Source organism: Gorilla gorilla, chromosome 4, assembly GCF_029281585.2.
Source record: "Gorilla gorilla gorilla isolate KB3781 chromosome 4, NHGRI_mGorGor1-v2.1_pri, whole genome shotgun sequence".
Taxonomy (NCBI): Eukaryota; Metazoa; Chordata; class Mammalia; order Primates; family Hominidae; genus Gorilla; species Gorilla gorilla.
This window is the reverse complement of record NC_073228.2, coordinates 16,257,959-16,279,110: the sequence shown is the minus strand read 5'-3', so window position 1 is coordinate 16,279,110 and position 21,152 is coordinate 16,257,959. Positions and strand designations below refer to the sequence as shown.

Below are 21,152 nucleotides of genomic sequence, written 5' to 3'. Positions count from 1 at the left end.
TTGCTCTTGCTAGTAGTGCTGGGCAGGCAGTGGAATGTGTGTGGGCATCAGCCATCTCAGCCCCCAGTCACTTCCAGAGCCAACTTGTCACTTTTTCTCCCTGTGCCACTTTTTGGAAATAGCTTTATTGAGGTATAATTTACATAGAGTAAGACTTGCCAATTTTAAGTGTGCCATTTTATGAATTTTGACAAATATGTATAGTTGTGTTAGCCCCACCACAATTGTGATACAGAATGCACCCATCACTCCGAAATGTTCCCTTGTGCCCCGACCGTGTTACAGGTGATTCCTTCCCTCAGCCTCAGGCAAGCTGTGATCTACAGTCTCCTCACTATAGCTTTGCCTTTTTTAGAATTTCCTATAAATCAGGATCTCCCCACTCTGGCCCTACTGACACTTAGGGCTGGATGAGTCTTTGTTGTGGGGCTGTCCTGTGCTTTGCAGGGTGTTTAGCAGTGTCCTTGGTCTCTACCCACTACATGCCAGAGGCACTCTCCCTTCCCCAGATGTGACAATGATCAATGTCTCCAGACATTGCCAAATGTCCCCTTGGGGCAGAATCACCCCCAGTTGAGAACCAGGGATAGAAAGGGAACTAGCGTTTTTGTCTGGCTTCTTTCACTCAGCACGGTGCTTGCGAGACTCATCCATGTAGTTGGGCATGTCCAGAGTTTCTTTTTGTAGCCAAGTAATATTTCACTGTAGGGATACGCCACAGTTTGTTTACTGATTGACCCATGAGGACACAAATGGATCTTTAAGCGGCATCGTTTTGATTACTCACCATTCCTCATTGACGAGTAGCTAGTTTAGTTCCTCTGACTGAAGACGTAATTAGTTGAAGGACAGTGGCTTCCATTCATGATGCAGTGCCTGTCAGCCCCTCTACCTAAGTTTTTGTCCACTCTGGTGTCAGGACTCAGGTTGCTTACCAGGTATGGGAAGTGTGTCCATGCATGTAGACAGCCCCAGCTTTTAGAGAACAAGCAGGAGAGCAGAGAAGCCAAACCACAGGCGTCTGCAGCACTGCAGCCCCTTGACAGAGCCGAGCGTGCACACCCTGTCTGTGCCCTCCAGGGCCTCGCCGATGCCCACGGCTGAGCCTGGAACAGTGGTGCTGGTGTGGCAGTGCACGTGGGTTCTCTCTGTCACTCAGGAGCTGGAGATACTCCACTGTCCCCTGGGGCCCCCCAGCTCGCTCACTCTCTGCCATCCCATAAGCCCGTCCAACTAGCTATTCCTGCACAGATCCCTCCCTGGCAGCTGTGGGTACTCTGGGTGTTTTCTGACTTGGGCACGCACCAGGGCAAGTCACGCTGACAGCTGGCTTCTCAAGTCCTAAGTGCGGCTGCCTCTGAGAACGCACCCGTCAGACCCAGGCAGCAGCCACAGACCCGGCGCTGCTTCCAAGAGACTGTGGACACGTTGCTTTACACATGTCCTGGGGACATGGCTTGAGGCTCTGTCTGCTTACAAGAAATGTGGGGCTCAGCTGGTCGCAGTGGCTCATGCCTGTCATCCCAGCACTTTGGGAGGCTGAGGCGGGCAGATCACGAGGTTGGGAGTTCAAGAGCAGCCTGGCCAGCGTGGTGAAACCCCATTTCTACTAAAAATACAAAAAAAAAAAAAAAAAAAAAAGCCAGGCATGGTGGTACGTGCCTATAGTCCCAGCTACCCGGGAGGCTGAGGCAAGAGAACTGCTTGAACCCGGCAGGCGGAGGTTGCAGTGAGCCGAGATAACACCATTGCACTCCAGTCTGGGCGACATAGCAAGACTCCATCTCAATTAAAAAAAAAAAAAGAAACAGAAATGTGGGGTTCAAGTCTTCCACATTAGATACATTCCAGGACTCAGGAAGGAGAGGATCACTGAAAGGTTGCTTCCAAACTCTGTGTTGTACACTTGTAGCTAGTTTTCCCGAATGTGTTCCTTTATTTGCCAGTTACTTCCTAGGAATTACCTTGTTTCAAGCCCCGGGCTGAGGAGGGGCTCCCCTCCTCTTTTTTTTTTTTTGGAGACGGGGTCTGGCTTTGTCACCCAGGCTGGAGTGGCTGGAGTGCAGTGGTGCGATCTCGGCTCACTGCAAGCTCCGCCTCCCGGGTTCACGCCATTCTCCTGCCTCAGCCTCCCGAGTAGCTGGGACTACAGGCGCCCACCACCACGCTTGGCTAATTTTTTGTATTTTTAGTAGAGATGGGGTTTCACCGTGTTAGCCAGGATGGTCTCGATCTCCTGACCTTGTGATCCGCCCGCCTCGGCCTCCCAAAGTGCTGGGATTACAGGCGTGAGCCACCGCGCCCGGCCCCTCCTCTTACACTGTACACTATGTGAGCCCCAGAGTGTGGCTGGGTTGCTGTGGCAACAGGGTCACACCCTGTTTTTCCAAAAGGCTTTCCTGGCAAATGCCAAAGGGCACTCTTTGTCTCTCTGTCACAAGCACACATACGTTCTCTCCAGCCCAGGGAAGAAGTTAACCCTGCTTGTTTATGTGCCTAGCGCCTGCCAAGGCCCTTCTTGCTTTTGTTGTTGCTGCTTGTGAGATAGGACCAGCTCCCCCCAGCTGATTCCACTCTCCACCAGCTTCTGCAACCTCAGCCTTGGCACTTTCACCTATTCCAGGGCTGGGAGGAAGGAGGAAGTTAGAGGAGACTTGAATTCCAGCCATATCTGGGTTTCACCTTTGCTTGAGGAGTCAGGAGACCAAAGGAAGGTGCTGGGCAAAGAGAAGCACCTCGTCCCCTGCTCTTGGGCTGCAATGGCATCTGGGGTCCATAGCAGGACCTCTGATCAATGTATCACCCAGTCTCTGTCCTCTTGCCATCACCTAAAATGGCAGATTAGTGCTCTGTTCTTGGGGCGCTTCCAGTGTGAATCCACTGACAACAGTGAAAATCAGCACGTGAAGTCATGTTTTTAGGATGGCCCCAGGCTCGACCCCTGTCTCAGTGTATTTGCAGTGGGCATAGGCTTATCCTGCAGCAGCTGGACTGGCAGAGTCTGGGAGCCTTGTCCCCAGCCCTCCTTGGCACTGTGTTCTTTACAATAACTGAAACTCCAGGCAGAGATCAAAGCACCTTGTCTACTAAGCAAACATTAACCCAGCCTGGGGAGAGGAGAAGGGGCTGCCTGTGCGAAGCCAGCTGGGCAGCTCAGCAGTGGGTTAGCCGGGGCCTGCACACAGTAGGTGCTCAGTAAGTGCTTGCTGAGTGTTACTGGTGTTTTGTTCATTCTTTCTCTTCATCCTGCCCCACCCTGCCCTGCCTGCTCTTTGCTCGTTGTATGATCCTTTTCATGAGAGAGTGTTTTGAAGAGCGCAGACAGAATCTTAACAAATAGCGCATTGTCCCAGTGATCCAAAGCAGGACTGCAGTGCCGGGGTGGCCCAAGGCTGCGGGGAAGAGGCTGGAGAGAGCAAGGCCTGCCAGACAGTGGCAGATCTCTAAGGAAATTGTCCCCTGGGGGTTATGGTTCTTCCCATCAGAATCAGGCCTTTTGTTCTCAGGAATGAGGTGGGCTAAGAGAGAGTTGATTGGTTTATTTTTAAAAGATCCTCAGCTGATAATGGTAAAAAGTATCATTTATACACAAGGCCATTTTGTTTACTTTGGGACCCAAAACTTAGGGAACCCTGAATTCTGTTTCTCCTGTAGCCTAGGCAGGTCAGCCTTAGACAAGACGGGTGGCCCCAAGCACCTCTGAGTTTCCAAAGTCTTGCAGGTATTTTAGAGACATATGCAGTGGTGGCTGGAGCTGGTTTACAGACATATGCAGTGGTGGCTGGAGCTGGTTTACAGACATATGCAGTGGTGGCTGGAGCTGGTTTACAGACATATGCAGTGGTGGCTGGAGCTGGTTTACAGACATATGCAGTGATGGCTGGAGCTGGCTCATGTTGTGAGCCTATTGTGTACATCTCTTCCCAGCCTTGAGCTCAGTGACTTCACCTTGGTAGCTTGAAATTGGCCATGGCAGGAGAATTTACACCACAAGAAATGGCAAATGCCACAGATCATGGCGCCTCCCCCCTTCCCCATCCCCACGCCCAGCTGATCATTAAACATTTACCAGCACACTGCTGACTCTTTCCTTAAAAATTAACCACTGTGGGCCAGGCACAGTGGCTCATACCCATAATCCCAGCACTTTAGGAGGCTGAGGCTGGAGGATGGCTTGATCCAACAGTTCAAGACCAGCCTGGGCAACATAACGAGACCCCATCTTTACAAAAACTTTTAAGATTAGTCAGGCATGGTGGAATGCACCTGTATTCCTAGCTACTCAGGAGGCTGAGACAGGAGTTCGAGGTTGCAGTGAGCTATGATTGTACCACTATGCTCTAGCCTGGGTTACAGAGTAAAACCCCCGTCTCTTTGTTTTTTTTTTTATTTCATTTTATGTATTTTATTTTCCTTTTTGAGACAAGAGTCTTACTTTGTCACCCAGGCTGGAGTATAGTGGTGCAATCTTGGCTCACTGCAGCCACCACCTTCGGGTTCAAGCAATTCTAGTTCCTCAGTAGCTGGGTTTACAGGCATGCGTCACCATGCCAGTTGCTTTTGTATTTTTAGTAGAGACGGGGTTTCGCCATGTTGGCCAAGCTGGTCTAGAACTCCTGACCTCAAATGATCTGCCTACCTTGGCTTCCCAAAATGTTGGGAGTGTAGGCGTGAGCCACCACACCCAGCTGACCCCGTCTCTTTAAAAAAAAAAAAAAACAAAAAACAAAAACGGAAAAGTTAACTGCTGTATACATTTATTCCCTCTGCCTGAACTTTTCTTTTCCCAAGCTGGCACATGGCCCACCCCTTCTGGTCATTCAGTCTCAGCTCAGATGACACCTCAGAGAGGCCACATCCGAACAGTCAGTTATACTGTTTTCATAGTGTTTATCCCTACCTGATAACATTTTATGTGCTTATGTTTTTTTGTCCATGTCTGTCCCTTGTTCTAATCCCCACCTACAGAATTTTTCCTTCTTCTCTTAACAGCCTCCTTTTCTGAAAGAGTTCGGAACATGTCGCCTGATGAAATCAAGATCCCGCCAGAACCCCCTGGCAGATGTTCAAATCACTTGCAAGTAAGCATGAGACTTGGCTACTGAGGTCGGATAGATTAGATAGCCTGGGTTACATGTTTGGTTTGGTCTTGATCTTAAGAGACCATGGCAGGGAAAGGGACTGAGGCTTCTATAAAAGAAACTGACAGGTGGGAAGGATCCCACAGTCCACTTTACCTCCTGTTAGTCTCAGGAGTTGGCTCCTACACCCACCGCCATGTCCCGTGGTGCTGCTCCAGCAGGGCGGCCCTGGCTTGCCCTCAGTGAGGTCCTAAGCAGAGACAGAGAAAAGAACATAACCTTTTCTGTGCAGCCCTACTGGGCCAGTGGGAGCTTCTCAGAAAGAGCTTTGCTAAGAAACTGAGGAACCCTCAGAATGTAAAATAAATTACAGAAATGAAAAAATCACAGGCATTATATGTATACATTTTCTATCCTAATCTATTTCTAAAATGCTGATTCAGTAGCTTCTTCCCTGACAGAATGTGCAGCCTTGACTGGAGGTTTTGAAATCCCAAGGAGTCGAGGCTTTTGTGCAGTTACACTCCCTGGGGGAACAGCTAGGATTCAGCCCGTGGCTCTCCTTGTCCCTCTGTGGGTTCCCTTGTGATGAACAATAGAACAGGCACCCAAGGCTGCACAATCATGGCTCCTGGACCACCTGCTTCACCTTTGATCCTGGAGCTCCCACTGGGTGCCTCTGGCTACACAGCAAGCCTGTGACACCGCCCTAACGGATGGATGACTAATGGGACCTGAGGCTAAGGAATGCAGCAAGCTAGGGGAGGGCCAGAGCAGGACTGGGGGTGCAGCACAGATTCCCTTCCCTTCCCAGAAGTCTCCTCCCATTGCTGGGTCGTCTCCCCACCACCGCCCTCCAGAATCACGTCACCCTCCGTGCCAGACAACCAGACAACAAGCTCCAGCCTGTAAGGATGACTCCAGCAACCCGCCAGGCAGAGACAAACGGTGCACAGCATACAGTGCCAATTGTGCCTCCTCTTTAGACCCTCCTGATGGTGGAAACCATGACATTTGAGCAAACATTTTAGTTCATCTTGGGTAGTAGAACTGATCTTATGGCCCAGGAGACACAGCCAAGTCATCTGTATGACATGGGTTCTCCTCAAGTTGCCAAGCCTTCTGTATATGGCTCCCTCCATGACCCTGGAGGAGACAGCTTGGAGGACAGAGGTTCTTCAGTCTCGGCTGAAGTCACAGACCTCTCTCTGCAGTTCAGCTCTGCTCTGGCCAGTCTTGGTAGAAAGATTTGGCCTCTAACAAGGGGAGTGGATCACCCCTCCTGACGTGTCCTAAGTGTTGTCACGTGGGCCCTCCAGGCCTGCCCACCTGCTTTTGCCTGCACAGTGCCTCAGATGTTTCCTTTCTGGAGAATCTATATTTAACCCCCACTGCAGGGGGAGGCTGCAGGTAGATCTTGCCCTGGGCCAGTGCCCGCCTTCCTTGTTAAGACTGCTCTTTCCAGAGGTGGCTCTGCCATGACACTCTGGTGTCTTGGCCCTCTTCATTGGCACTGGGTCATGCTGATGCCATCTACTTTGGGCATCATGTCCATGGGCTGGGCAGGACCCCCTTCCTGAGGATGCCTGTGGCACTGGCCACAGTAGGTAAAGCCTGGATCCCCCCAGGTGGTTCTCCACTCTCCCATCGAAAGCCAGGGCAGTGACCTGTGGGGGAGTTTGGGTGAGAGATAAGCAGTTAACCCTTGATGCCCTCGATAAACCAGCGCGGACCAGCCACCTGTGAGCCTCCCCATAAAAGACACATTCTAAAAAGTTTGCAAGACTGAATCCAAAAAACTCTATTCCTGCCTCCCATTAAAAGGACATAGCCCTTCCGAAGTCTCCTGCGGCTCACAGTTCTGCTGAGGACTTGACCTCATGTTAAAATTGAAAACCAGGATTTAGTCCGTGCGTATCAACACCAACCCCTAAACCCTACTTCGGGTGATTCTGGAACTGATTAACCAGTTGGGGCTTTGTTCATTATTTTCTCCATGGCTCCTCTGCTGTGTGATCTTTTCACTGCTCACTATACTGTCATCCAGAGAGCGTCAGGAAACCTCAGCAGTGAAAGCAGCCTGGTCTCGGTTTATCTTACTTGTGTGCAGTTCTGGGCAAAGGCAGGGTGGAGAAAGAGAATAGATTAATTTTTTGTTTTGTTTTGTCGAGACAGTCTCACTGCGTCGCCAGGCTGGAGTGCAGTGGCATGATCTCAGCTCACTGCAACCTCCACCTCCCAGGTTCAAACTATTCTTCTGCCTCAGCCTCCCAAGTAGCTGGGACTACAGGCTTGCCCCACCACACCCAGCTAATTTTGTTTGTATTTTTAGTAGAGATGGGGTTTCAACATGTGGGCCAGGATGGTCTCAATCTCTGGACCTCGTGATCCACCCGCTTCAGCCTCCCAAAGTGCTGGGATTACAGGCGTGAGCCACCGTGCCTGGCTGAGAATAGGTTAAATTTTAACATGAGGTCTAGTTGGGCTTTGCCTGACTGGAGCCTCACGTTCATGCTGCACACGTAGCTGGTGACCAGGGGCTGGGACGGTGGAGGGTTGGGCTTCTGTCATACACCCCCCTACCCCCTCTGCTCCTCTTCATAGGACAAGATCCAGAAGCTTTATGAACGAAAGATAAAGGAGGGAATGGATATGAACTACATTATCCAAAGGAAGAAAGAATTTCGGAACCCTAGGTAAGTTTCCCTTGAGCCTGCAGAGTTTATTGAGTTATTAATGTTGGACTAAGGACTAAGATGTCCCCAAGGAGGTGGTGAGGAAAAGCCCAGAGCCCAAACCATCACCCAGACTTGTCATTACACTGAGTGCCTGCTGGACATGGCAGACTGTGCTAACCCAGCCAGAGGCTTGCCATTTAAGATCCAGACAAAACACAAAGCAATCCATACCAAGACCTAGACGGGGATGAGAGAGACCTGGCTGAGTTCTCGTCCCTGCTCTGAGCCTAAAGCACATGACCTCTCAAGGCCCCTGTCCTCATGGAAGGAATTGGACTAGACAATTACTGTAGGTTCATCTTCCAACTCTAAAAAGCTGATTTTTGCATATAGGTGAGAGGTCTTAGGACCAGAGCGATGTCTGGTCTTACTCCATTGAATGTTCAAGCTAGTGACGTACAGGGAAAAGAGCATGGCCCTTGTGTGGGTCTGAGTGTGGTAAACCCAATCCAGCTATGCAGACTGAAGGTCAGTGAGACAAAACTCAGCCATCACCTTGACCCTGTGCTTCTCCCGGCCCCTAGCTAACAGGTCCATCTCCCTGGGAGGGTGGAGGGCCATCAGGAAGCTTGCTTAGAGCAGCTGAGCTGGATTTAAAAGTTGTGAAGGTTTTGTGTCAGCCCCAGGAGCTGGATGGTTCAGGTCCCATGCAGGGACGTGGACTTGTGCCTGCTCAGCGCCGGCGCTGTTCTTTCAGCATCTACGAGAAGCTGATCCAGTTCTGTGCCATTGACGAGCTTGGCACCAACTACCCAAAGGTGTGTCTGGCACACGGGGCTGGAGGGTGATGGGGACACCCAGGGTCCTTTGCTTGTTCCATGGGATTTGACCTGCGGCCACAGAGAGGTCCATGTGGTGGCACCGCTCGTTGAAAGCACAGTCCCCGTCTCTTTTGTTTGAGTCCCTATTGTTCTGAAATAGTCCAATAAAGAGATTCCGGTGGCCAGCCTGGTGCCTGGCCCCTGACTGGTGGGGACGTGTGTGGACCTGCTGCTCCTGGGGGTCGCTGGATGGGGGCTTCGTGCTCCCATGTTCTTCAGCACTTGCCAGCCGCCCCTTGGCTAAAGACCAAAGATGACAGCCGAGCCCCGGGTAAGGGGACCCCAGACCAAGAAGCTCTATGGGAAGACTCGGGCAAGGAACTTGGGTTTCTGAGTCATTTGTCATCTGAGTCATTCGCCTTTTCCTTTGCAGGATATGTTTGATCCCCATGGCTGGTCTGAGGACTCCTACTATGAGGCATTAGGTAGCCTTTCGTCCCTCCTCCCATATACCTCGTCCGCCTACCCGACTGTCCCTTTATCCAGTCAGTTGGTTATCCAGGTGACACATATTTCAGGGTCTCCTCTATGTCAGGCCATGTTCAAGGGGGCTGGGTACAGGCCTGAATGAGACAGACCCACCCCTGCCTTAAGAGGCTTATGCCACAGCAAAGAAGATGGAACGTCACGCCAGTAATGCCAGCATTGATGAGTGTTGGTGATGACGGAGTTGCTGGGTACAGGGGAGCTTTGGCAAGCAGGGTCATCTAATCTGGCCAAAGGGATGGGAAGGCCTCACTGACAAAACTGTGTTCAAGCTGAGGTTTGAAGAGGCAGAGGGGCCAGGCAGGTGTAGGCAGAATGTTCTGAGGCCAGTGAGAGGATGGCTTTTTCTTAAGATACCAGTTTGGGAGCACTGGGAGAAATGTCAAAGGGCCCAAACCCCTAGACCATAGGTCTTAAGCCTGCAGCCCATGGCCCAGATCTTGGCCTGTAGAGGTGCTTTGCTTGGCCTTCATGAATTTTGTCATCTTTTAATTTGAATTCATTGCCAACATTTTACATAATCTCTGATTGCAGCTTCTCTCCATCAGTAGGAGGGTAGTCCCCATTGGGCCTGTATTCCCGTGTGTGGCAGTCCACAGGAGCTCAGGAGTAGCTGACCCTTCCAGACACACACAGGGCATGCAGCCCGCCAGTCTGGAGCTGAAGGCCTCTGCCCTACGCCGACCAAGGGCTGGCTTCATTTTGCCAAGCACAAAGAACACTGAGCCCATGAAGGCCTTTAGCCCGCTGAAAAGAACGCAGGGATCAGAGTAGGCTCCCTCAGCCCAGAGCTGCTCAGGGGCCACCTTTGTAACAGCTTCTCTTGTCTTCATAGCCAAGGCCCAGAAAATTGAGATGGACAAATTGGAAAAGGCCAAAAAGGAGCGAACAAAAGTAAGTGATGGCAGACCTCCTAGACGAAAAAGGCAGATGTGGAGTGCATGGGTCCTGCTGACTGAGCCCAGAAGGTGTCCAGGCTGCCCCCAACCCTGGCCCCGTGTCATCACCCGGCAGTGCTCTGAGCCTCTCAGCAGGGCCTGTGCGCTGAGCAGACCTGCTGGGTTCACGGCGCTCGTCTGCTGCTTTTGCCTTCGGAGGCTTGTTTGCTACATTGTGCCCCCCTTTCCTCCCCGCCAATTGCAGAGCCTTGGGGGTCTTTGTCTGTTTTGGGTCATGGGGGCCCTCTGTGGCCTGAAGGGAGGGAAATAGTTCCCTAAGAGAGTGCCAGGCCCAGCTTGCTCTGCTCGGTGAGTGTCTTGGCCTCCAGAGCTGCCCTCAGTGGCCCACCTGGGTGCTACCTATTAGGTCCCATGTTGGGGCCCTGAGCACCACTTGTTCTCCGGCAGTGTGGTCTGGGTTCTTCAGGGAGCATCAGTTTGGCTGGGAGACCAAACTCTTATCTCCGGGCCTTGTTCCCTTTGTGACCAGTCTCGGAGCCGGGCATCAGGACACCAGCTCCTCCCACTTCTGGCTCGGCCTGACCATCCTCAAGCAGCTGCGGCCTCCAGACCGCTTCCCCCACCCCAAGCAGAGGGGCTGTGGGGCCTGGGCATGCTGGTGGCCCTCTGGAGGTGCTGGCTGCTGGGCCAGGAACGTGGGAGCTGGTGCAAGGGGATAGTCGGGGTTTCTCATTCTTAACCCTTGATTGAATCTCCCTTCTCTCTCTTTCCCTCTCCCTTCCAAACCCCAGGCTTGTTGCAGGGACGTGTCTGCAGCGCCTGGGGACCGGAGCTGTCCTTCCCCTGTGCGGGCGGGCACCACCTCCTCCTGGGTGTGAGGAGGAGGGGCCTGGCCAAACGGTTCTGGGCATGTGAGGTGGGGCTGTGGGCGGGGGGGTGCCGGGCATGTGCAGAGACCTGGTGATGCCGGGAGGGATACAGTACTGTTTGGAAAGTTCTTTTAAGAGTGAAAAGCCCCTTTGGGTTCTTCTTAGACACCTCGCCCTCCCCCAGATGGTCAGAGCAGAGTTCATTTCCAGTGCCTCTTTTGTGTAGTGCCAAGCTCCTGTCCCCCAGGAGCTGACGGATGGCAAAAAGCTGTGGACACCCAGCTTTGCCTGGTCTTATTCTCTTCCCTCTCCCTCTCCAGATTGAGTTTGTGACGGGCACCAAGAAAGGCACCACGACCAACGCCACGTCCACCACCACTACCACCGCCAGCACAGCTGTTGCAGGTAGATTGCAGAGCTGCCCTGCCTCCTGCCACACACATGGAGCCAGGGTCTCCCTGGCTTGTTTGGGCGACAGACAGCATGTGGATCTGGGCCTGGGCTCAGCCTTGCTACTTTGAGAAGCAGCTTTGGAGTCTGGGGTGGGCCGCTTCGGGGTCTTCTCCCTAGGCTCCCGCTGGCCTGCAGGGGGAAGGGAAAGAGGGCACCGCTCATTGGTGGATCGTGATCCTGACTTCTGCTTTATCTCCAGATGCTCAGAAGAGAAAGAGCAAGTGGGACTCGGCTATCCCAGTGACAACGATAGCCCAGCCTACCATCCTCACCACCACAGCCACCCTGCCAGCTGTTGTCACGGTCACCACCAGCGCCAGCGGCTCCAAGACCACCGTCATCTCTGCTGTGGGCACCATTGTGAAGAAGGCCAAGCAGTGACCTGAGGGGCCACCGTAGGACTTGAAAGGACCGTGCAGCCCAGTGACCACTGCCCAGTGGGAGGCGCCACTTTGTATATTTCAGGACTGGGACCTGCTCCCCAGATGCCACCTGAGAGGAGCTTCTGTTTGGCATTCCAGATGGAAGGACAGGCAGCACGGGAGCCAGGCGCTGTGGACAGGATCTGTCCACGCACCACCTGGGTTCTGCCGCCTATTAAAAGTGCTGTATTCTTACCTCTTGGCATCTCAGATGCACTGGCCTCTCCTGCATTCTGTTTGCAGGCAAATGCTTCAGCTCACATGTCCCCCAAGACTCAATAGTCTTGGTTGGGACTATTGCCTCAGGGTTGACAACAGGGTGATGGAGGCCTGGGACGCTGTTCAGAGGGGTGACCCAAGAAGTCACCGTTGTTATCCGTGTATGCCTCTGGGCATGGACAGGCGGGAGTCCCCGAGCCCCACGTATGCCCCATCTGCCGCCTTGATCCCAAAACCCAGCCGGTTCTCGGGTGCTGGTGGAGCTGTGCGGGAGTCCCCGAGCCCCACGTATGCCCCATCTGCCGCCTTGATCCCAAAACCCAGCCGGTTCTCGGGTGCTGGGGGAGCTGTGCTCCCTTGAGTGCACTTGAGCACTCCCCAGACCAGATCACTTTTTGGACACACCCAGGCAGGCTTTTGAAGTCAAGCCAGTTTCCAGAAGGGCTGGGGTGAAATCCCGACCTGTGCAGAGAGTAGGGAGGCGTCAGCGCCTGGCCAGGGCTGCCCCAGTCCCTTGGTGCCCGGTGAGCGCAGCCAGCAGGAGCTGAGCAGCGGGGGAGATGAATCACCTCCTGCCCTGGCCGGGCAGCAGCTCATTGTTTACAGGCAAGCCCTGCTCCTGGGAGGGCTCCTGCCACCCCACCCTTCCTCTGTGTGTTATCTCTGCCCCACAGCAGCCCCTGGGCAGCACCAGTGGCCACTGGGCTCCCCCCGGGGTTGAAACGGGTTTCCCAGACCAGGGTTTCAGAGGAGACTACCCTTCATGATCTTTGGCGATTCTCCACTGGAGCGGAAGGGCTGTGTGTCAAAAGAAGGAAGCCAGGCTGTGAAGGGCCGTGTTGCTTTCAGTGGGTGGGCAGAGGTTTAGAAAGGTGGTTCTGAAATTGCACCTGGTACTCTTGTGGGACCTGGGGAATATAAGGAACGCTGTGCATGAGGTTTCAAAAATGAAAATTGAGTCCACTCTCCCCGTACACACACACTCGGGCACTTCAGGAGGTCAGTTCTCACCCCTTCCTCGATGGGGCTTTAAAGCTCTGGGGAGAAGAGCTGCTCCCCACTCATGCCCCAGAGGGACTGTGAAAAGCCTTCCTGTGACCTCCGACGGCGGCCCCTCATTAGCCAAGGGCACTGTGGATGTTTTGTGGGAGGCAGCATGGCACCGTGGAAAGGGCAGTAGACGTGGAGCCGGCACCTCTGGTCTGGATTCTGCTTAAAACCAGTTGAGTGGTCTCAAGCCCTTAACCTCTGTAAGCCTGTTTCTTCTCTGAAATCACAGTAATAAAGCGTTGTTAAGATGGTTGGGAGGAACCAGAGGTGACTTATGCAAAAGCTTTATAAACTGTAAAGTTCCTGCCAGTGTTTGTTGTTGGCTAAATCCAATTTTTTTTAGTTGTAGACCAAGGAGAGAAGCAAACTCCTGGCCTGTCCCCCGTCTCGTGCTCTGTCGGCGGGGTGGGGCTTGGCAGGTCTTTCCCCTCCCCGCTTTCCTCTGGGCAGCCCTGGCCCTGCCATTCATCTGTCCAGTTAAAGCAGTAATGACTGTCTTCTGCGGGGCCGCAGAGGTAGGGGGCCTGGAAAATGAACATAGGCTTAGAAGTTGGGCAACCCCAGGCCAAAACTGCTGCCCCACTTACCAGCCTCGTGAGTTGGGTCAAGGTTTTTAATCCTTCTAGACTTTCATTTACTCTTCTATAAAATGGTGCTTGCCCACCTTAGTCACATCAAGGATGGCCCAGAGGCGTGTGAACAGTTCCTGTTGTGGGTGGATGGCCCAGGCACTAGGGGCCAAAGTTGTTTCTAACCAGTGTGTGTCTGCTCACCAGAGAACAGTGTCCAAACTGAACTCTGTCCACGGCTCCTACTGTCCCCCACCCACACGCCTGCTACCTCTCCCGAGGGCTCTGATCTTGGTTGGGCGTCGGGATTCATTTAGCTTCCCACCTTGCACATGTAGTACCCCAAGATGTGTCTCAGGTTTGTATAATCCCCTCTTGACTCTGCTGGACAGGTAGGTGCTCCTTTCTCAACACTCGGCAGCACCCCCTTGCTTTTAGGATCACACTGAACTGCCTTGTAACCTCTGCCCACAAGCGGGATGAGACAGCTCATGTCTCCTAGTTCTTGTAAGCAGAAACAAAGCAGGCATAAATAACACTCTGCTCCAGTGCCTGGCATGAGATAAGTACACAGGTGATTGGGGGAATGGAGGGATCAAAGGAAAGGTGAGTTTGCTCATCTTCCAGAGGGGTGGTCTCTGCTCCTATGGTCACTGAAATGAAAGTTTCCAGCCCCCAAGCCCTGTGCTCACAGCATCACTCAAGCCGCCTGGGGCTCAATTTCCAAAGGGCTGCTGTCGATTGGCGATGCATTGACAATTATTGAGGTTCAGTGATAGGTACAGGAGTGTTCAATATTCTCTTTAATTTTGTATCTATTTGGAAATCTCTATAATAAGGGATTTTTTAAGGGCTATTGAGCCTGATGCAGTGGCTCACGCCCGTAATCCCAGCACTTTGGGAGGCCAAGACGGGCAGATCACGAGGTCAGGAGATTGAGACCATCCTGGCTAACACGGTGAAACCCCGTCTCTACTAAAAATACAAAAAAAATTAGCTGGGTGTGGTGGTGGGCGCCTGTAGTCCCAGCTACTCAGGAGGCTGAGGCATGAGAATGGCGTGAACCCAGGAGGCGGAGCTTGCAGTGAACCAAGATCGCGCCACTGCACTCCAGCCTGGGCGATACAGTAAGACTCCATCTCAAAAAAAAAAAAAAAAAAAAAGCCGGGCGTGGTGGCAGGTGCCTGTAATCCCAGCTACTTGGGAGGCTGAGGCAGGAGAATCGCTTGAACCCAGGAGGCGAAGGTTGCAGTGAGCCTAGATTGCGCCATTGCACTCCAGCCTGAGCGACAAGAGCAAAACTCCCTCTCAGGGGCGGAGGGGGTTAGAAGGCTATTAAGCCACACAAAAAAGAACAAGGGGCCGGGCGCGGTGGTTCACGTCTGTAATCCCAGCACTTTGGGAGGCCAAGGGGCTGGATCACATGAGGCCAGGAGTTGGAGACCAGCCTGACCAACATAGTGAACCCCCGTCTCTACTAAAAAAAAAAAAAAAAAAAAACTAGCTGGTCGTGGTGGCGCATGCCTGTAGTCCCAGCTAGTTGGGAGACTGAGGCAGGAGCATAGCTTGAACCCGGGAGGCAGAGGTTGCAGTGAGCTGAGATTGCGCCAATGCTCTTCAGCCTGGGCAACAAGAGCAAAAACTCCGTCTCAAAAAAAAAAAAAATGGGAGCGGGCGCGGTGGCTCATGCCTTATAATCCCAGGAGTTTGGGAGGCCAAGGCAGGCGGATCACAAGGACAGGAATTCAAGACCAGCCTGGCCAACATGGTGAAACCCCATCTCTACTAAAAATACAAAAATTAGCCTGGCATGATGGCAGGTGCTTATAATCCCAGCTACTCAGAAGGCTGAGGCAGGAGAATTGCTTGAAGCCGGGCAGCAGAGATTGCAGTGAGCCGAGATTGCGCCACTGCACTCCAGCCTGGGCAATACAGTGAGACTCTGTCTCAAAAAAAAAAATTTAAAAAAAGATCTTCATGGATAGATTATTTGGAGTGATCTTTAGGAGAGATTAAATGAAAAAAGGTATCAAACAGTACATGTAATAAATTATCTTGTATAAGAAGGGAGAAAATACTATACAAATAAAAAATAATTGGCTGGGCGTGGTGGCTCATGCCTGTACTCCCAACACTTTGGGAGGAGGCAGGCAGATCACTTGAGGCCAGGAGTTCGAGACCAGCCTGGCCAACGTGGTGAAACCCCATCTCTACTAAAAATACAAACATCAGCTGATAATGGTGGTGGGCACCTGTAGTCCCAGCTAGTTGGGAGGTTGAGGCAAGAGAATCACTTGAACCTGGGAGGCAGAGGTTGCAGTGAGCCAAGATCGTGCCACTGCACTCCACCCTGGGCAACAGGGCGAGACTCTATCTCAAATAATAATTATAATTGCCAGGCGTGGGGGCATGCACCTGTAGTTCCAGCTACTCAGGTGGCTGAGATGGGAGGATCCCTTGAGCCCAGGAGTTGGAGGCTGCTGTGAGCCAAGATTTCGCCACTGCATTCCAGCCTGAACAACAGCAAGACTCCATCTCTAAAAAATAATAATAGAAGAAGGAGCTACAAAAATAAAACCAAATAAATTAAGAAAAATCTCTAATATTAAATTTGAATGATTTGAATGAAGAAATCAATATGAACTCAGGATTTAAGAAAAAGATACATTTCCTATCTGTCCATTGCAAGGAGCTAGGACCTCCTGCTTTGTATATGGTGAATTAAAAAAAAAAAAAAAAAAGACCTGGAAGCAATGACAGACATCCTGGTAGCATCCAGCACACAGTACTCACATCGTGGTCTCTAATACCATTCCCCACTGAAAGGAACCAAGCCAGGGCCCCTTGGAGAAACAGCAGATCCTGAAATCTAAGTAGGACTGGGGCAGTTCTAGAAAGCAGGGAAGACACAGAAGTCAGATCAAAATGTCAAAAAAGCTAGGGTGAAGGGATCTCCTACTGGCCAAATTTGGTTACATTTGAACATGAAGGAAGAATGATTACAATGAATTGTGTGTTTTTTGTTTTTTTTTGAGACAGCGTCTCACTCTGTTGCCCAGGCTGGAGTGCAGTGGCACGGTCTCGGTTCACTGCAACTTCTGCCTCCTGGGTTCAAGCGGTTCTCCTGCCTCAGCCTCCCGAGTAGCTGGGATTACAGATGCCCACCACCACGCCCAGCTAATTTTTGTATTTTTAGTAGAGATGGGGTGTCACCATGTTGGCCAGGCTGGTCTCAAACTCCTGACCTCAGGTGATCCACTCTCTTTGGTTTTCCAAAGTGCTGGGATTACAGGCGTGAGCCACTGCACCTGGCCTACAATGAATTGTAAACTATTGAGCAAATAAAAATTCTTTCATTCACAGTGATAATTTGAAAAAAAAAATGTATTTGCCACCATTAGACTTGAATATATCTACTCCTTACTCTGAAATTGATAATTAGGTGAGAAGAATTAACCATTGTGCACCATTGATGGGATTTTGAAGTGCAACTGCTGTGGAAACAGTATGGCAGTTCTTCAAAAGTTTTTTTTTTTTTAAGACAGTCTCACTGTGTTGCCCAGGCTGGAGTGCAGGGGTGCCATCTTGGTTCACTGCAACCTACTCCTAGGCTCAAGCAATCCTCCTGCCTCAGCCCCCAAAGTATCCGGGACTATAGGCATGAGCCACCATGCTCGGCTAATTTTTGGTTGGTTGGTTTGTTTTTTGAGACAGTCTCACTCTGTCACCCAGGCTGGAGTGCAGTGGCGCGATCTCCGCTCACTGCAAGCTCAGCCTTCCGGGTTCACACCATTCTCCTGCCTCAGCCTCCCGAGTAACTGGGACTTCAGGTACCTGCCACCACTCCTAGCTAATTTTTTTTGTATTTTTTGTAGAGACGGGGTTTCACCGTGTTAGCCAGGATGATCTCCATCTCCTGATCTCGTGATCCACCTGTCTCGGTTTCCCAGAGTGCTGGGATTATAGGCATGAGCCACCATACCCGGCCCATCTTTTTTTAAAAAAATATTTTGGGTTGCTGTGTAATAGTAATTTTTTAAAGTTTCTATAACTCAAAACTTTATTTAAAAAAGCATTTACCCTGCATTTTTAGGGGAACATAGTTCATCCCCAGTTGATTAAGGGAAGCTCTATTTTTTTTTTTTAATCAGAAAGACACTTATTAAATGTAGAAAGGAGCTGGGCACAATGGCTCACACCTGTAATCCCAGCACTTTGGGAGGCTGAGGTGGGAAGATCACCTGAGGTCAGGAGCTCAAGACCAGCCTGGCCAAATGTCGAAACAACGACTCTACAAAAAAAAAAAAAAAAAAAAAAAAAATTTAGCCAGGTGTGGTGGCATGCACCTGTACTCCCAGGTACTCGGGCGGCTGAGGCAGGAGAATCACTTGAACCCAAGAGATGGAGTTTGCAATAAGCCGAGATCACGCCACTCCACTCCAGCCTGGGCAACAGAGCGAGACTCTGTCTCAAAAAAAATAAAAATAAAAAATAAAAAATTTAAAATTTAAAAAAATAGGGCTGGGCACAGTGGCTCACGCCTGTAATCCCAGCATTTTGGGAGGGCAAGGTGGGCAGATCACGAGGTCAGGAGATCGAGACCGTCCTGGTTAGTACGATGAAACCCTGTCTCTACTAAAATACAAAAAATTAGCCGGGCGTGGCGGCACGTGCCTGTAGTCCCAGTTACTCGGCAGGCTGAAGCAGGAGAATGGCATGAACCCAGGAGGCGGAGCTTGCAATGAGCTGAGATCGTGCCACTGCACTCCAGCCTGGGCAACAGAACAAGGCTCCATCTCAAATAAATAAATAAATATTTAAAAAATTAAAATGTAGAAAGGAAGGTAGAAACAGAAAATTGCAATTTTTCAGCCCCAAAAATGATACAGGTGCCCTTAGACTTATAATAGGGTTATGTCCAGATAAACCCATTGTAAGTCAAAAATGTAAGTGGAAGATGCATTTAATACCCTGATAAATCCATAGTAAAGTAAAAAAAAATTAAGTCAAATCATTGTAAGTCCAAATGCTCAACTTGTGATAATGTTACATCCCAATAAACCCCATCTTAAAGTTAAAAAATTCTAAATCAAACCATCTAGGTTGGGGACAGTCTAATTGATTCAAGCCAGGGTCACCAATGAGTGCTAAAACGATTCAGTGAAAGCTCGTTGGGAAACGGACAGGGAGACAAAGCATCATCCTCCTCCCCTAGATAACCTCCTTTTTTTTCTTTTTATTGTTTAATTAATTTTTTTTTGAGACAGAGTCTTGCTCTGTCGTCCAGGATGGAGTGCAGTGGTGCAATCTTGGCTCACTGCAACCTCTGCCTCCTGGGTTCAAGCAATTCTCATGCCTCAGCTTCCCAAGTAACTGGGATTACAGGTACGCACCACCACACCCAGGTCTTTTTTTTTTTTTTTTTTTTTTTTTTCTGAGATGGAGCCTTTCTCTGTTGCCCGGGCTGTAGTGCAGTGGTGTGATCTCTGCTCACCACGACCTCCACCTGCCGGGTTCAAGCAGTTCTTCTGCCTCCGCCTCCCGAGTAGCTGGGACTACAGGCACATGCCGCCATGCCTGGCTAATTTTTGTATTTTTAGTAGAGACAAGGTTTCACTATGTTGGCCAGGCTGGTCTCAAACTCCTGACCTCATGATCCGCCCGCCTTGGCCTCCCAAAGTGCTGGGATTATAGTCGTGAGCCACAACGCCGAGACTTTTTTTTTTTTTAGTAGAGACGAGATTTCCTCATGTTGACCAGGATGGTCTTGAACTCCTGGCTTCAAGTGATCCACCTGTCTTGGCCTCCCAAAGTGCTGGGATTACAGACGTGAGCCACTGTGCCCGGCTTATTGTTTAATTTAATTTTTTTTTCTTTTAGAGAGACAAGATATCACTCTGTCTCCCAGGCTAGAGTGCCGTGGCTTGATAGCTCACTGCAGCCTCGAACTCCTGGGCTCAAGGGATCCTTTTGCCTTACCTCACAGGTGCACGGCACCACACCCAGCCAATTTTATTTTTATTTTTTGCAGAGCCGGAGCCTCCCTGTACTGCCCAGACTAGCTTTGAACTGCTGTCCTCAAGCGATCCTCTAGCCTCAGCTTCCCAAAGTGCTTGGATTACAGGTAGATTACTTCTTTTTTTATTTTATTTTATTTTTTTTTGAGATGGAGTCTCGCTCTGTCACCCAGGCTGGAGTGCAGTGGCGTGATCTCGGCTCACTGCAAGCCCCGCCTCCCAGGTTCACACCATTCTCCTGCCTCAGCCTCCGGAGTAGCTGGGACTACAGGTGCCTGCCACCACACCCGGCTTATTTTTTGTATTTTTAGTAGAGACGGGGTTTCACTGTGTTAGCCAGGATGGTCTTGATCTCCTGACCTCGTGATCTGCTCACCTCGGCCTCCCAAAGTGCTGGGATTACAGGTAGATTACTTTTTTTTTTTTTTGTGAGACAGAATCTCGCTCTGTCGCCCATGTTGGTGTGCAGTGGCACGATCTCGGCTCACTGCAAGCTCCGCCTCCCGGGTTCACGCCATTCTCCTGCCTCAGCCTCCCGAGTAGCTGGGACTACAGGCGCCCGCCACCATGCCCGGCTAATTTTTTGTATTTTTAGTAGAGACGGGGTTTCACCATGTTAGCCAGGATGGTCTCGATCTCCTGACCTCATGATCCGCCCACCTCAGCCTCCCAAAGTGCTGGGATTACAGGCATGAGCCACCGCACCCGGCTACAGGTAGATTACTTCTTAATCACAAAGTGAAAATTGGTATTTTTACACTGGGAGAGATGGCAGTCACTTCCTTAACCAAGTGATTGGCTTAAGCATCACTACTAGGCATCTGGCATCAATTGCCACCTGCAAACCACACAGCACCACCTGTGACCATCCTTGCCAAAAATATTTCACTTAACTCTAATCTGACCTTTAGCCCTATACCTCAGTTTACAAGGGGCTGAAAGAAAGGCCCAGCGACACCATGAGGAAGCATTCCAGAAGGAAGCTTCCCATGAGGAAGACAAGTCAAGAAAGGGGAGCATTCTGCAGGACAGCTGGCCCAACTCCTTAAAAGGTCAACGTGGGGGCCGGGCACAGTGGCTCATGCTTTTAATCCCAGCACTTTGGGAGGCCAAGGTGGGTGGATCACTTGAGGCCAGGAGTTCGAGACCCACCTGGCCAATATGGCGAAACCCCCGTCTCTACCAAAAAGAAAATACTAAAAATTAGCTGGGTGCAGTGGCGCACACCTGTGGTCCCAGCTACTCGGGGGACTGAGGCAGGAGAATCACTTGAGCCCAGGAGGCAGAGGTTGCAGTGAGCCAAGATCTCGCCACTGTGCTCCAGCCTGGGTAACAGAGTGAGACTGGCTAAAAAAAAAGTGAATGTGGGCTGGGCGCGGTGGCTCACGCCTGTAATCCCAGCACTTTGGGAGGACGAGGTGGGCGGATCACGACGTCAGGAGATCGAGATCATCCTGGCTAACATGGTGAAACCCCATCTCTACTAAAAATACAAAAAAAAAAAAAAAATTAGCCAGGGGTGGTGGCG

The 21,152-nt window shown here is 51.1% G+C and overlaps 1 protein-coding gene across 7 annotated transcripts in view; it reads left to right on the top strand.

Annotated features, from left to right (window-relative positions):
• Positions 1-13,299, top strand: part of SAP30BP (SAP30 binding protein) — a 40,836-nt gene extending 27,537 nt beyond the window's left edge. For 4 of the 7 annotated variants that reach the window (XM_004041024.5, XM_055388921.2, XM_019027278.4 and 1 more), the window contains 7 exons: positions 4,993-5,081; positions 7,686-7,777; positions 8,517-8,577; positions 9,014-9,065; positions 9,962-10,020; positions 11,215-11,299; positions 11,547-13,299. In XM_004041024.5, the coding sequence (XP_004041072.1) occupies positions 4,993-5,081; positions 7,686-7,777; positions 8,517-8,577; positions 9,014-9,065; positions 9,962-10,020; positions 11,215-11,299; positions 11,547-11,728 (620 nt within the window). In that variant the 3' untranslated portion in view covers positions 11,729-13,299. Of the gene's footprint in view, positions 1-4,992; positions 5,082-5,895; positions 5,990-7,685; positions 7,778-8,516; positions 8,578-9,013; positions 9,066-9,961; positions 10,021-10,816; positions 10,900-11,214; positions 11,300-11,546 lie in introns of those variants that run through there. The other 3 variants (XR_002006017.4, XM_063706093.1, XM_055388923.1) reach the window with 3 other exon arrangements.
• The last annotated feature ends 7,853 nt before the right edge of the window (positions 13,300-21,152 follow it).